Source organism: Prosopis cineraria, unplaced genomic scaffold (assembly GCF_029017545.1).
Source record: "Prosopis cineraria cultivar Desert tree isolate PC_DT_omini unplaced genomic scaffold, ASM2901754v1 PC3, whole genome shotgun sequence".
NCBI lineage: Eukaryota > Viridiplantae > Streptophyta > Magnoliopsida > Fabales > Fabaceae > Prosopis > Prosopis cineraria.
Window position 1 is genome coordinate 36,807,681 of NW_026555334.1, and position 15,879 is coordinate 36,823,559.

The 15,879-nt window shown below is 31.7% G+C and overlaps 3 protein-coding genes across 3 annotated transcripts; 2 read left to right on the forward strand and 1 right to left on the reverse strand.

The window, feature by feature from the left end:
• Positions 1-9,503: 9,503 nt before the first annotated feature.
• On the forward strand, positions 9,504-10,232 carry LOC129305576 (21 kDa protein-like). Its single transcript, XM_054945570.1, has 2 exons — positions 9,504-9,655; positions 9,686-10,232. The coding sequence occupies exons 1-2, from the start codon at positions 9,504-9,506 to the stop codon at positions 9,993-9,995; spliced, it is 462 nt and encodes a 153-aa protein (XP_054801545.1). The 3' UTR covers positions 9,996-10,232.
• A 3,263-nt stretch (positions 10,233-13,495) lies between these two features.
• Positions 13,496-14,207, forward strand: LOC129305577 (probable pectinesterase/pectinesterase inhibitor 7). The gene is made up of 3 exons (XM_054945571.1): positions 13,496-13,697; positions 13,803-13,940; positions 14,035-14,207. Exons 1-3 carry the CDS (start codon positions 13,496-13,498, stop codon positions 14,205-14,207), a joined length of 513 nt encoding a protein of 170 aa, XP_054801546.1.
• Positions 14,208-14,253: 46 nt separating this feature from the next.
• Positions 14,254-15,010, reverse strand: LOC129305578 (probable pectinesterase/pectinesterase inhibitor 7). The gene is made up of 2 exons (XM_054945573.1): positions 14,686-15,010; positions 14,254-14,591 (listed from the first exon to the last, which is right to left on the reverse strand). The coding sequence occupies exons 1-2, from the start codon at positions 15,008-15,010 to the stop codon at positions 14,254-14,256; spliced, it is 663 nt and encodes a 220-aa protein (XP_054801548.1).
• Positions 15,011-15,879: the final 869 nt, after the last annotated feature.

Sequence of the window (15,879 nt, forward strand, 5' to 3'; positions counted from 1 at the left end):
TCGCCCCATTATGCTGGATCATGAATTCCTGAAACCCGTGTTTTATTGTTGTTTTAAGACTTCCATTTTCTGATGGAATAATATGGATTGACCTTTATAATTCTGATAAACTATGATAGAAATATAGAATACAATACGTGGTAGATATATTCATAAAAAATATTATAAAACACACTAAAATCTGTAAACTAATTTATAATATAAAATGAAAATGCTTAAAAATGAATAGTAAAATATATTAGAAAATGAATACAACTTTTTACTTTGAAAACATAAGAAACTTCTTTCCTGAGGAATTTTAATCTGTAATTTTTTAAAAAAAATTATAAAAATATATTAGGAATAAAAAATTAATATGAAAATCTTAAAAAAATAATTACTTAAAAATGTCTTGAAATATCGATTCTAAGGCATCAACTGACAATTTAAAAGTATCATATGCCTATTAAAAATTGATAATATTTTTAATTAAAAAATAATATTCCAGAGATATATATTGAAAAATTATTGGCAAGTACATGAATTCATCAAAAAATTTAAAGTATCAATGTTTCACAGCTAATAGAGTTGTACTTGTATAAGACCAGACACATTCTACTTTGAATTCAAAAAAATATATTTTAATTTAATATCATGTTAATATATTGTACCTCCAGGAGTCGCGATGTCGCAATTTGGATTGGTCCTTACATATAGTTTCCTTTTGAAACACAGCAATATGAAAATTGATTACTTTTTCTTTAGTTTTGAACTACAACCCACGTGAAAATTATTAATTTAAACGCTAGTTCTAACATACAGCTGACTTGAAAATTTTATTCTCAATAAACGTAGAAAATGTTTAATTTCTACGTCTGTTATATTTGTACTCCACCCCTTGTTTTAGAGTATAGAAATTTCAATTTAAAGTGAGAAACCTTAACCCCATGAAAAACCCTTGTAATGTAGTAACATACTCATATGAGTTGGGTTTTGAGGAGAAATCCTCAAATGAAATGTGAAAGAAAACTAGAAAAGATATGAACAAAATTCTTGCATCTAGAGCTGAAAATATAACCTAGAATTTGACAAGTGTGGGTCAGGCTAGGCTCGTTTTCACAACCCCGGCCTGACACATTTTGATAATTTTATATAAATATTTCAAAATTTTGTATTAATTTAAATGATTAGATAATAATATCAAACCTAAGCTAGGTTCATCAACATTTGAATCTTGAACGTATATTTCGTATATTCTGAATTTTTAAATTAAAATTGAAACAATCTTGCCCTACCATTAATTTCGAATCAACTCTGTTAGACCTCGTTTGGTATGGTGGAAGAGTTTTTGATGAAATCAAAATCGGAATCGGAATTGGAATCAGAATTAGAATTGGAATTAGAATCAGAATAGAATTGAGTTATAAATGTATGTTTGGTATGAAGATGGAATCTGAATATAATATTAATAAATATATGTATTTAAAATAGATAAAGACCAAAATGCCCTTATAAAAAAAACTCAACCATCATGATGGAGTGTGTATGTGGGGCACTTTTGACAATTCCATGAAATTGTGGCAATTCTATCATGATGGAGATGGAATTGAATTTTGGATATTTTGGCAGAATTGGAATCCATAAAGAATTGAATTCATGCATACCAAACCATTGAAAGCATGATTTCAATTTCAATTTCATTTCTCTTGAATCTAATTCTAATATACCCTTACTTTTAGTGGGGCTGATATTTTCTCTCACCCACACCTCCGTATACTTTGCCCACATTTTCTCTCACCTCACTGCTATTTTTCTCTCGCTCCATCATCATCATCAAGCTACAAGGTCCACTGCCCTAAAATATCAAAGAGGGAGAAGGAGAAGCATATGTGGGCAAAAATAAACAAGTAATGGTGGGACTCAAAACATGAGTGAACAGAAGATGAAGAACAGTAAGCGGAAAAGGACAAAGGAGACGCCACTTCTGACAGAATCCAAGTTAGGAGTGACAAAAATGGTAGAGAAATACTAGACACTTTCCCGTCAGCCATACAGGACCTAGACGCAAAGAACAAGAACGTTGTGCTTCTAGCCATCGAAAACAGAGTTTAACCTCTTGAGGATGAGAGACTTCGTCAAAGAGAGTGCTTTCCGACAAGCTGATTCCTATGGAAATAGTGCTCTGCATCTTGCTGCTGCTGTTTAGAAGGACCACTATAAACCTTGGCGTCTTCATGGTGCTGCCATGCAAATGCAGTGGGAATATAAGTGGTATAAGGTATTTTTTTATTGGACTAAATATAACTTGAGTGTTCAAAAATTCAAGTTGAGAACCGTTGTCTCGAATTTGATTGATGTTCAGATAATGAAGGACTCGATGCCACCCAACTTTTTCTCTCAGTACAACGTTCACAGCGGAAATGCGAAGCGCTTGTTCGTGAGAACACACAGGTCGCTCGTGAAAGAGGGAAGAAAGTGGCTGACGAAGATAGCGAAATCGTGCTTTAGAAAAGCCAACTGTGGTGGGTATGGTGCACTGCGCTCTCTTACGATGCTTGCTTTGTTGGTGGTGACGGTGTGATGGAGATCAGACGGAGAAGAGAGCACGTGGGAGAGGAGAGAGCCAGAGATAGGGAGGGAGAGAAAATTCACAGGCCACCATTAATGGAGTTTACTTGAAAGTAACAGCATGGGCTGGAATACCTAGGAGGTTTAATTGTTCAAGGTCTAAAATATTAATATCAAATATGAGTTTAAGGTTTAAATCATCTATGAACCTATAATTTAGAATCTAAATTGTCATTTAACCTTTAAATGAAGTGTTACTAAATAAAGTTGCAAAAGTCTCATCCTTGGATACTAAATCAAAAAAAAAAATTCTTAAGTAAATTGTATGCTACATCATCTATGGTCTATCCAATAAAAGCATGATATTTAGATAACATTAAATATAAATTAATTATGACATTAATGATAGTGTAAAGAGAGAAAAGACAATAAATTAAATATGCATTTTATTATAAGAATAAAATTAATTAAAATAATGTTCCATGAGATTTTATTTAAATGACTTGGTATATTATAATTGGATAGATCACAAATAATGTGGTGCACTCAATCAACCTAAGAATTTCTTATTTAAAAATGGAGTAGTGATTAATATATTTATTATAATCCCCGCTCACACACATATCGATAAATTAAAATAATACTCTCTTCGTCTCTATATATAAGAGATTTTTTAAAATTTTTTTGTCTTTAAAGATAAGAAGTTGTTAGCATATTTTTTAATAAATAAATCATTATACTCTTATTACATTGAAAAGGTAAAAAAAATACTCTCATTAATTTACTTTAAAAAAATTCATTTTCATTTATAATAATTAAGGACAAAATTAAAATGTTGCTATACTTTTAAGTAAATAATCAACTTTTATTCATTTGCGTGATTAGGTTAAAAACATTTTATATATAAGGATAGAGCGAATATATAACTATTTGACACAATGGAGGAGCTAAGATCCTGGACCAAGGGGCAAAATCATTTACATATTAATAATTGAAAAAAATTATTTAAAAATTACACATCTTATAAATTTTCTCCACATGGTTTCATGTTTTGGAATTGTTAAATTATCAACTTATTATCAATACTTTTGAATACATCTTTTTCAATCTAAGTCATTAGAAAGTCATTCATCCATAGATTCACCATTCAATTATGCAGTTGATTTTTCATAAACTTCATAGCAGAAAAAGCTCTTTCTACCGTGGCTATAAGATCTACTTACATAAACATAATTAACTATCAAAACTAAGGTAATCAAGGGTTTAAACCCAATAAGGATTACCAAATTTGTCAAAATTATAGAAATGGGGATCCTAAATTTTCATAATGTAAAATACTTTATAAACTTTCAACATTCACGAATCAGAGATTAAAACATGTGCAGAAGCTTGTGATTCCAAAATAAGAAGAAACATTTGCAAAAGAGAACAGGAATTCATTATCTGCAAAAATGGCACATGCGCCGCATTGCACGAGTTTGACAATAATTTTGCTTTTAAATGACAGCACCTGGTATGAACTTTTGATGCATCTCATTTCTCAGTCCGACATTTGATTGAGATAATCTAAGTGTATATAAAGAACTTTTTTTTAATTCTAACTAATGGCACAAGTTTGACAATTAAATTATTTTTCTATTAAAAGTTAGACACCCTTAACAAAATTCACTCCTTTTTCATAGAAACTCACAACTAAGGTATCCAAACTACAACACAAGTGCTAAAAACCTATAACAACCTTTAAATCACACTCAATAGATCATTTAAGACTCGTACAACATACCACATTCATATTAATACACATATATTATAAATTTACCGCTCAACTCCTTGATTCTAAAAAATATAAGGGGAGATAACTTTGCATAAAATCTCAAATATTTATACAATGACAACCAAATATACCATATCTTATTTGTACTAGTATTTTAACCTTATTTAAGCTCTATAATCACATATCAACAGTTTAAGGCACAAAATATACTAAATATTTTCTTAATTATAATGCAAATAGTCAAAAGAATGATATAAACTTCTAGTTGGTAAATTAACAATTTAAATATATATCAAAGTAAATTTAGAGGCCAACTGCTAGGATTTACACACAATCCTAGCCGTGAATCCTCAGTTGTAAGGGGCGATGAGAACGAGATGACGTGTGCGGACGAGTTCGAACCAGAAGGTCAGGTGAAGAAGGAGGTAGTGGATCGTGTGACATACGCGCATGAGTTCACAGCCATCGCCTTGTCACTTGTGACTTATTACTCTAATAATCACTAATCGCCACAAGATGCTGGACCATGAATTCCTAAAACCTTAGTCTATTCACTTCACTTGAAGATTGCAATTGTTCTTTTAAGACTTCTATTTTCTGACATCGACCATTAAAAATCTGAGTTTTATACTCGAATAAGACCGGACACATACTACGTACTTTTAAGTTCAAAAATATATATATATATTTAATATATTTTTAATTTAATTTAGTTCGATTTAGATGCTTTAACTTTACATTATGTTTCATCTTTATGGCTAGTTTTATTTTGTTTCAAATACGATCCTTTACATCAATATAAGAGACTAAAACATGGCATATATGCTGTTTAATGTTCTTTTGCTTCGGGGTTTCAAGGTGATTAAACATTTGAAACCTTTCTATCAAATATATATTCAACATTTCTTGAGACCTCGTTGAAATTAGAGTGGAGAGTCAACCGTGGCTAGCGTTGGATCTATGATATAGAGAAATGTGGAATGTTTCTGTCTGTGTTGAAGGGGCTGGGGATTTGCCGGGGAACCTCCAGGGGCCGCGATGTTGTAATTCAGATTGGTCGTTTCATATGGTTTCCTTATATATGAAACACAACAGATACGAAAATTGATTACTCTTTCTTTAGTTTTGAACTACAGCAGACTTGAAAATTATTAATTTAAACGCTAGCTCTAAAATGCAGCTCACTTGATAATTTCATTCTCAATCAATGTAGAAAATGTTTAATTTCTACGTCCATATTGAAATTTATTAAATATTCAAATTCCTTATATATATAATATATATTATTGAAATATTCTATTTCATTTGAAATTCATTATTAAAATTAAATAGAAAAATGAAATTGAAATTTATAATTTAGAAATCCGTTTTTAAAATTTAAAATAGTGTAAAAAATTTATATTATTATCTAATATACTAAGATACAGACTAGTAATAAATAGAATAATATTAATATATTCTATTTAAGTTATGTATTATCTATTATAAGGATAAGAAAGAATTTAGACTACTACTAATATTTAGTTATTTAGTAGTATTAGTAAAAGTAAATATGCAAATAGAAACATCAGCAGTATTAGTAGGAATATTAAGGCTCTATAAACTCAAACCCTTGTAATATAACTGTTTGGACTAAATATGAAACGTCGCTCATTAAAGTATTGGATAAGTCATAAAGTCACTTGGGCTAAGTGATTGAAGAGTCAGGCCCAATCAACAATCTGAACAAAGGGGCCGACTCTGAGCTCAATGAAAAGCCATGATAAGATGAGCATGTCGAAATCCCACCAGTTGCAAACCTATTCTGTGAACTGTTGATACATAAAGACACAATCTCAAATGATTTTGAATCTCATGGGAGCAGTATTATTGTGTTCAAGTATCTTGGCGAGATGGGCTGATTATCAAAAAATGAAAGACAGTGAATAAAGACCATGCCATGAGTCTCACAATATCTCTGATTCTTCGAAAGAATATTTTAGGTTTTAAGGGAGAGGTTGTCATTACTTTGTCGCTATAAATAGAGTATCAAAACACAGAAGAAAAAATAGTCAATACTCAAAAGACTCGCATTTTGCACCTGTAGTTCTTACGTTTATCAATTAGCTTTATCTTCAATTTAGATTTTTAATCATTTTACATTTCAATGATAATTAAAAACACTTGTTTTATTAAGTCTTGCACATTTTTTACATCTGAGTAAACTACAATAAGGGAGCTCGAGACCTTTTTATTATCAATTGAGACTCAATGTCGCTAGCGTGCTTGATAATTTATTGTTCGCCGACGAACAATAACATATGGGAGTTGGGTCTTTTAAATTTAATATCATTATCTTTTAAACTTGTTCAATTTAGATGCTTTAACTTTACATTATTTTGCATCTTTATTGCTAGTTTTATTTTGTTTCAAATGAGATCCTATACCATTAAGGTAAAATATATTTGCAGGTCTTTATCATTTCACTTAATTTTAAATTAGTTTATTTTATTTTAATTGAGCTCTTATATTTTGATTAATTAAATATTTTAATCTCTGAAGGTTAACATCCTTAAATTTTCCCTTCAAAAAAAAAAAGAACTTTTATATTTTATTAAATGATGATATGACACTGGAATTAATTACATAATTTTTATATCTCAAAATTTATATAATTAATTTGTCTTCTAATAAATATTTTTATACATATAGAATTTTAATCATAAAATTAATAAAATTGTAAATAATGTATTAAATTAAATTTTATTTTTTTATTTTGACTAAAAGTATTAAATTGAATTTTTTTTCTAAACTTCAAGAGTAATTTTAGAATCACATCTCTTAAAATATATGTTAATTTTCATATGTTAACATATATAAAAGATGACACTATAAGGATTTGATTAAAATAAAATAAAATGTGAGGACCTAATTTAAAATTAAATGAAATTATTAGGACCTACAAATATATTTTCTCTACAATTAAAGACATACTCATTTATTTACCCAAAAAAAAAAACAGAGATACTCATGCATAAATCCATATATGTTTATTAAAGAAAATGAAGAAATAGCTATTTGATCAGTTCAGATAGTGGTCATTCTCATTAACGAAAAGCATTAAAAACATGTAAATTTATTTAAGGTGTTATAATTTTTTTTTGCCAACATTTAAGGTGTTATAATTGCAGTAACACTGAATGAGGAATCAATAATTTCAGTATCAGAGTACTAAATTCATGATCAAAGGTGAAAAACATATTAATTGGATGATGAAACGCAACAGATGCAAAAACTGGGAACTTTTGTTTTAGTTTTGAACTACAACAGACGCGGTTCGTTCTGGAATACAAACGTCAAAATTTCATTCTGAATGAAAATGCTCAGTTCCGTTCTCTATTATTTGTACGCCACCACTTTCGTTGAAGAAGAAATTCCAACTTAACTAACGCAAAAATTAGTATTTTGCAAGTATAAGGATAAAAGGTAATGCATATATATATATATATATATACACTCCTTCAATTAAAAAATGTAAGTCATTTTTAACCGAATCTCACTTTTTAATAAAGTAGTTATCTATTTTTAAACTAACCCTATCTTTTCATCTTTACTCCTATTAAACACCCTATAATAACTATAAAATTATTATCAATAGGGGCACTTAAAAAAAAAATAATTATTACATTTTAAAAGACTAAAAATGTCTTATATATTAATTTCAACTCCTCAAAAAATATTTTATATTTTTGAACGAAAGGAGTATATAGATATTCTTAAAAATAAAGGTATAATAAGTAGGTTGCTCAAGAAAATCTCTCTTGCGTCCATAGGAAATTTATGAAGGGAAGTATTCTTCAGCATTTTAAGTGATCAGAAACACCTTAACCCCTGCATGAAAAACCCAATAAGAGCAAGAGATACGAGTCGGGACGTCGGGTCACGAGAACAAGTCCTCATATGTAATGTGAAAGAAAAGCTATGAAAAAGTCTCTTGCATCAATATAATGTCGTCCTTGGCAACTAAGTGCGTGCAGCGAGCATATATGCATGATTTAGTGAATGGTTGGCCAGGCTTGTTAGTAATAATATCCAATTTTTTACGAACGCAATCAAAGGGGTCAAAATGAGTAAAAGAGTATATAAAATACTTGTTTACATTTTTTTATTCTCCAATGTTATTAGTGAATCCGTTGACCGAAGACAGACCCGTAAACCCCCGGGGGGGTTTGGAACCACCTATACTAAAAACTGAACCACGCGCAGCATTAATGGCAGATAAAGTGTACGGAACGTGTAACATCAATGCATTTTTATTTTTTATTTTTTATTTTTACCAGAGAACATCAATATTGCATGGAAACTGGCGTTCTCAGACAATAATCATGTTTCCATGAACTGGCGGGACGTATCCGTTATAAATTATTGATTCTGCATTGATAACAATGGAGAGGAAAAAAAATTTAAACAGATACCCCATTATAAAAATAAAATTATTAAAAATAAATTTTAGATAAGACGAATGCATCATATTATTTGTGACTTGTCCAATTAAAATATTTAAAATTATTTAAATAAAATTTTATAATGTATTCTTTTAATTGATTTTATTTTTATAATAGAATTCATATATAATTTTTTTACCTTTTTTCTCTCTATTATCATTACTATTAAAATCAAGGATAAATATAACTTTTAATTCTTATATTTTATTCGTATTTTATTTTTGTTCTCTATACTTTTTTTTAGTATTTTAGGTCTCTATATTTTTATTTTTTATTGTTTTGGATCTCTCTAAGATCCCTATATTTTGCTCTTGAAGGAACTGAAAATAATAAAAAATAAAAATGTAAGTACTTAAAATATCAAAAAAAGTATAGGATTCAAAAGCAAAATGTGAATTAAGTATAGAAATCAAAAGTTATGTTTTTCCTAAAATTAATTTATATTTAATGTCTTTTAAGGTTATATTTTTATTAAATAGATTCTAAATAATGTGATGTACCCTATCCATATAAGAATTTCTCGGTTATTTGTTTTGACCTTTGAATTTGGGTTTCTTTTTCCTCGTCTAGTTCTTCTGCTTTGTGGGCGAATTCAAAACGAAATTGAATGTACTTGTATCCAAACATAACCGCCAAATTGGAGCTCCAAATCCTATTTAAGCCGGGCTGCTCCAGTCCATCGACCAAAGCAAGCCGCCATGAGAACCCTAAGCCCTCAGCTCCTCTCTCCTTGCTGTTACATTCTTCCTTCTCCCACCATCATTGGCCGCCGCCCCTCCCCCCATCGCACCCATTTCATCCGCTCAACTTGCAACACCACCGATAACCCTGACATCTGCTACTCGTCCATCTCTCTCTAAGCCAATGTGATCAAGCAAAGCCCTTCTGCTCTGGCTATCGTCGGCATCACCGTGGCTCTTCCAATGGTCCGTCGTGTAGCCTCCGATGTCTCTGCTCTCTCTCGCAAAGCCAACGACAGCTATGCGGTCGCGCTTAGCATCTGCGTTAAGACCCTTGGGACCGCGATAGATGACGTAGGTGGCGGGTTATATTGGCTGCGCCAGTTAGCAGAAGCCAAAGGCCGTGATTTCGAGTTCAAGATGTTCTCCCTGAAAACCGAGTTGTCAGCGGCGATTACGTACGAGACGACGTGTACGGACGGGTTCAAAGATGAACCAGAAGTCCGGTGAAGAAGGGGGTTGTGGATCGCGTGGCGTATGCGGTTGAGTTCACAGCCATGGCCTTGTCGCTTGTGACTTATTAAGCCAATCATCACTGATCGCCCCAAGATGCTGGATCATGAATTCCCGGAACCCGTGTCTAATCACTTTCGCTGGAGATTATTGTTTTAAGACTTCTATTTTCCGATTGAATATATCGATAGACCTTTAGAAATCAGATAGAGCAATTTATAGTCAATCGTATAAGACCAGGCATGCTACTGTAGTTACAAATAAATTTACTTTAATTTACTTTTGTTCAATTCGTGGCTAGACTTGGATCTATGATATAGAGAAATGTGGAATGTTTCTGTCTGTGTTGAGGGGCTGGGGATTGGCAGGTTACCTCCAAGAGCTGCCATGTCGTAATCTGGATTGGTCCTTGCATATAGATTCCTTATGAAACACAACATATACGAAAACTGATAACTCTTTCTTTAGTTTTGTAGTACAACTGACCTGGAAATTATTAATTTAAACGCTAGCTAATTCTAAGCTACGGCAGACTTGAAAATTTCATTATCAATCAATGTAGAAAATATTTAATTTCTATGTCTATTATATTATATTTGTACTCCACCCCTTTTACTGGAGTAGTATATAAATTTCAATTTAAAGTGAGAAACGTTAACCCCATGAAAAACCCTTGTAATATAACATATATGAGTTGAGTCTTGAGAAGAGTTCCTCATGTAAGATGTGAAAGGAAAACCACGAAAAAAATCTCTTATATCTAGAGATGTACATACGAGCCAGAATTTCAGGCATGGTTCAGGCCATCCTGCATAAAATAATGGGAAGGTTTTCACAAGCCCAGCCTGCCACATTTTTTTTGTATAATTCTATAAAAGACTAATAAGTAATTCGTGCAACACAGGATGTATGAAATATTATTTTTATTTGTATAAGTTATGGTTAATTAATTATTATTAGTGTGTGAAATGATATAACACATTTTAATATTTTTAAAGAATTATTAGATGGTTAGAATATTTATTTCGTGTTCATTAATTGAGATAATTTTTGTCTATCTTTTTTATAAAAACGATCATCAATTAAATATAAAAAACCAAGAAACATTATATAGTCCATGTATTGACGGAGGGACTCACATGCCGGACTTGCAAGTTACAAGACCGGCGACGACTACTATGAAGTAAAAAGTATACTCTCTCCATCATTAATCAATTCTAACAATTTACTGGAATTAAGGTGAGTTAGTTAAAATAATAAAATTATCTTAAAAATAAATTATTGTTTGATTTTGTCCCTATATTTAAAAAAGAGTGATTTGATGTGAGAAAATTTTTTTTAAAAACTTTAAATGTTGGAATATATTTTTCGAATTGTATATCAAAAGTTACAAAAACTAAAGAAAATGACTTATATAAAAGGCCAATTTCTAGAACGTGACTTATAGAAAGGACCAGACAGAGTACTAAACATCATGAAATTCAAAAACAACAAATTTTTATCTATCTTTTGTTACTTTTAAATTGCACACATGTTTTTTTTATTGGAGATAATCATGTTTGAAGCAAATATAGTCAACCACTAATAAGAGTGAGCATTGGTCAGTTTAATGCCAAAATATATACAGCACTAAAAATATGAACCGAACAAAACAAGGACTGATCCGAAATTTGACAATTCAATTCTATCAATTAATTCAATTGTTGGCCTTCATGTTAGGCTATTTGGATTGAGGCTTGTAAAGTAATAATAGCCCATTTTAATTACACACATATATTCCATCAAGATTAGAATTCAACACAGCAAATTCAACCCAATAAACAGTAAACAGCATTTTAGTAAAATATTAAAATCAAATTATTACAATAATCAAATGTCCAGATCTTGATAAACTAAATATAATTTATAAATTAATAAATTATATATACATATGTGATAATTTAGTTGCTTTGGTTTATTCAATTTTAAATCTTACTAACTAAATTAAGCCAATCGACCATAATATTTAAAAAAAATTGAATCAAACCAAAAAATTGAATAGATGGAATGAAATAATAATAATTCAATTAAATTTTTTAATTTTGGTTCAGTTTTGCTCACCCCTAGTCACAGATGCTATGCTTGGTAGGAGAAGAATTAGGGGGAGATAAAAGTAAGAGAGAAAAATAACATTTTTTTTCTACTTGGCTTTGGCAAGAAAAGTGGATGGGAGAAAACAGTAGGAAAAAAATAACATATACAACCCACATGTTTTTAATTCCAATTTTTCTCTCTAGATTTTGGGGAGAAAATTTCATTTTTTATTTTTTTACCAATTTGTAAATTTTATATTTGTAGTGTTGTTACATTTTTTTGATGGAATAGTGTAAATACAGGTTGATTATAAAATTTTGTTAAACAAGCAGTATATTTAATTTTTAAATTAATTAGAGAAATGCTAATTTTAAATTTTCAGTTAAGTCCCTTATATTTGGTTATAGTTTCAAAATTTTAAGATTATTATGTATTTAATAATTTAATAAATAAAATTATAAATTGGATAAAATAATTTTTGGTCAGTATTGGATAAAATAATTTTTAATTATATTTTTATTCAATGAATAATATATGATAGAAATTATTATTATATATATAACATGTTAATATAATAAATTTTATTATATAAAAATATTTTTATAAATAATAAGGTTATTATTGTCCATATAAAATTAATAACTTTTCTCTCCTCCCTGTTTTTATAAATATTTAAATTTAAATTATATAATTTAAATCAATTCAAATTTAAATATGAATTCTGGAATATGGAAGTTAGTAATGGTTCAGAAATTCCGCATTTAAATTTAAATTAACAGGGATCACGGTAGTTACTATAACGAGGAAATTTATTATACTAATTAAAAAAATTGATGTGTAACCTAAATCTTTGGTGGCTTCACGAAATTGCAATACTAATAATTATTTGTAAATATTGTCTTTTATGACTAATTTTGTGTGAATATATATAAATTCAAGATGATACATATAATCTCTTAAATTTCTTTTGACCATCACTATATATCCTATTATTATTTTTAGGCTCATTATCACCTCAAATGGTGGGTGATAACTTAAAAACATAGAGCCAAGAAAATGGATGAGGTGCCTGTATCAAAAAAAAAAAACAAAAAAATAAAAATAAAATGGATGAGGTGCGTGAACAACATCTCAGCACTCTGGGGTGTCGATATGATGACAATGTTCCTCATCTGCCTCTTCAAACAGTTCTACTTCTCCTTTCCATCCACTTGCCTTCAAAGCCTCATAATACAAAGCGGCTCTATGCCTCTATCTCAGAAGATACTTACCAGCAACACTGATAGACAACTTACCACACCTAAAGCTAGCCAGGCTGGGCGCTCCACGAGTCAAAGGGTTCATCAGTATCGGGTTGTCCAGCCCACTTGGAGCCCCAAAGGAAGCATCTCTTCTAACCCTTCATCCGATCCCGTTCGCACCCGATGGGTTCGGACCCCAGAAAAATAGGTGCATGGTTCTTGTATGAACCCAATATTTTGACTCCAACTGGTAAATTAAGTCTCAGACCCGGCTCGCATGACTATGTCATGAACGATGTTACCACCACCACGGTTACATCCTATGAAGATTCTCTTGAAATTCCCATGAGTTCTCAGCCATGGATCGATGTTGGGATGACTTTTGGTCGAATGCGAGGCCACCCATTGAAGACGAGCCCACCAATCTTCCAAGTCTAAATTATATATTAACTCTCCACGGACGGGCATTTCTTGATCCGCGTCTCTGCAGGTATCTATGAAGAATACATCTCTATTGATAAGAAAAAGACTTATTTGATGATGATAGGAGACGGCATCAACAAAACTATCATCACAGGCAATCACAATGACGATGACGGGTGGAAAACCTTCAACTCTGCAACTTTCGGTAACTGGTTCAAACACACAGTGTGTGTGTGTATATAATGCTAAAATAATGTACTGTTTCTTGATTATAATGTGAAGAATGTGAATGGATGCAGGCGTGAAAGGGGATGGATTCGTGGGAGTGAATATCATTTTTCGCAACACAGCAGGGCCGGAAAAGCACCAAGCAGTCGCAGCTCTAAACTCAGCAAACATGTCCTCATTTTATAGCTGCAGTTTTGAGGGATACCAGGACACGCTATACGCACATTCGAAGATGCAGCTGTAACAGAGAATGTGATAGCACATTAGAGGCCCCTAATCCCCTCATAGGCCTACGAGCGTAAATGTTGCAGTTTTGGAACACCGCCGCCGCATTCCCGAAGATGAAAAGCCCCTAATCCCCTCATAGGCCTACGAGCATAAATGTTGCAGTTTTGGAACACCGCCGCCGCATTCCCGAAGATGAAATCGATCGTGCCGTATATATCACATTCTCTGTACAGCTGCATCTTCGAATGTGCGTATAGCGTGTCCTGGTATCCCTCAAAACTGCAGCTATAAAATGAGGACATGTTTGCTGAGTTTAGAGCTGCGACTGCTTGGTGCTTTTCCGGCCCTGCTGTGTTGCGAAAAATGATATTCACTCCCACGAATCCATCCCCTTTCACGCCTGCATCCATTCACATTCTTCACATTATAATCAAGAAACAGTACATTATTTTAGCATTATATATACACACACACTGTGTGTTTGAACCAGTTACCGAAAGTTGCAGAGTTGAAGGTTTTCCACCCGTCATCGTCATTGTGATTGCCTGTGATGATAGTTTTGTTGATGCCGTCTCCTATCATCATCAAATAAGTCTTTTTCTTATCAATAGAGATGTATTCTTCATAGATACCTGCAGAGACGCGGATCAAGAAATGCCCGTCCGTGGAGAGAGTGTTGCTCGGAGCTGCAGAAATAGCTTGCTGGATGGTGGTGAAGTTCCCTCTCCCGTCTTTGCTTACAGTCACCGTTTGTCTCACAAATGGTGCATTGGGAGCAGCAAAAGTCAGAGGGGGGAGGAGGAGGAGAATCATGGCCATGGGAGAAGAGAAAGATTGATAGATTGACAGAGAGTGGGAGGGATGCATGCGTACGTTGTGGCTGACGAGCAATGCCAATGAGTCAATGGGTTTATATAACGTTGAGCAGGGACGGAACTAGAACAAATTCTATGAGGGGCCAAAATTAATTTTAACATTTTCAACAAATAAAAAACGTGTAACATTAACAATTTTTTGGAACGCTTGCCCCCTTGAATCCGTCTCTGAATTGTTCAGTACAGTCCCTAATTTTAATTCTGAACCTCTTTCTTTCCTCTAATATTTATGTCCCTCTTTATTTAACATTACCATATTTTCTTGATTTCCTTAATGAAAATATGATTTATTATTTAATTATTTTAAAAATTTATAATATATTTGTGTATTCCTTAATTTTAGAATTTTATTATGAACAAGAATGTATTATAAATAATAAATCATATTTATATTTTTAACTCATATTTTTATCATTATGCATCAAACAAAAAAGGGTTGAAAGAAGCCAGCCAGTGGCAAGCAAACACCAACTTTTTCTTGTTTACTTTTTGTAGAAAAGGAGGAAAGACTCCCTCGGTGCCCAAATGTGAGCATTCCCAATAGCATGTGACTAACAGGCCCAATAGCATGTTTAAAAAGCTATATCGAAAAATAAAGAAAATATGCAATGGAGATTGAACCTGGACGCTGAGAATGGAACAAAGGCGCGTGTAAATTTCGTGGTGTATTCCTTTTCAGCTCGTCATCATCACTCTATATATTTTTGGCCAATGAATAATTCTTGAAATCCGTTACCTATCACATTCCACACCACTAAACCAATTACCATGACAGAAATTTTGGATTCTATCCCATTTAGAAACCTTAGAAGG

Bases quoted from the DNA above. Each gene is read 5' to 3' on its own strand.
- LOC129305578 (XM_054945573.1), bottom strand. From the start codon at position 15,010: ATGGCCATGATTCTCCTCCTCCTCCCCCCTCTGACTTTTGCTGCTCCC. The intron at 14,592-14,685 runs GTAACTGGTTCA...GAATGGATGCAG, and splicing joins CTTCAACTCTGCAACTTTCG to GCGTGAAAGGGGATGGATTC.
- LOC129305576 (XM_054945570.1), top strand. From the start codon at position 9,504: ATGAGAACCCTAAGCCCTCAGCTCCTCTCTCCTTGCTGTTACATTCTT. The intron at 9,656-9,685 runs CTCTCTCTAAGC...GATCAAGCAAAG, and splicing joins GACATCTGCTACTCGTCCAT to CCCTTCTGCTCTGGCTATCG.
- LOC129305577 (XM_054945571.1), top strand. From the start codon at position 13,496: ATGGGTTCGGACCCCAGAAAAATAGGTGCATGGTTCTTGTATGAACCC. The intron at 13,698-13,802 runs GTCGAATGCGAG...GCGTCTCTGCAG, and splicing joins CGATGTTGGGATGACTTTTG to GTATCTATGAAGAATACATC. The intron at 13,941-14,034 runs GTAACTGGTTCA...GAATGGATGCAG, and splicing joins CTTCAACTCTGCAACTTTCG to GCGTGAAAGGGGATGGATTC.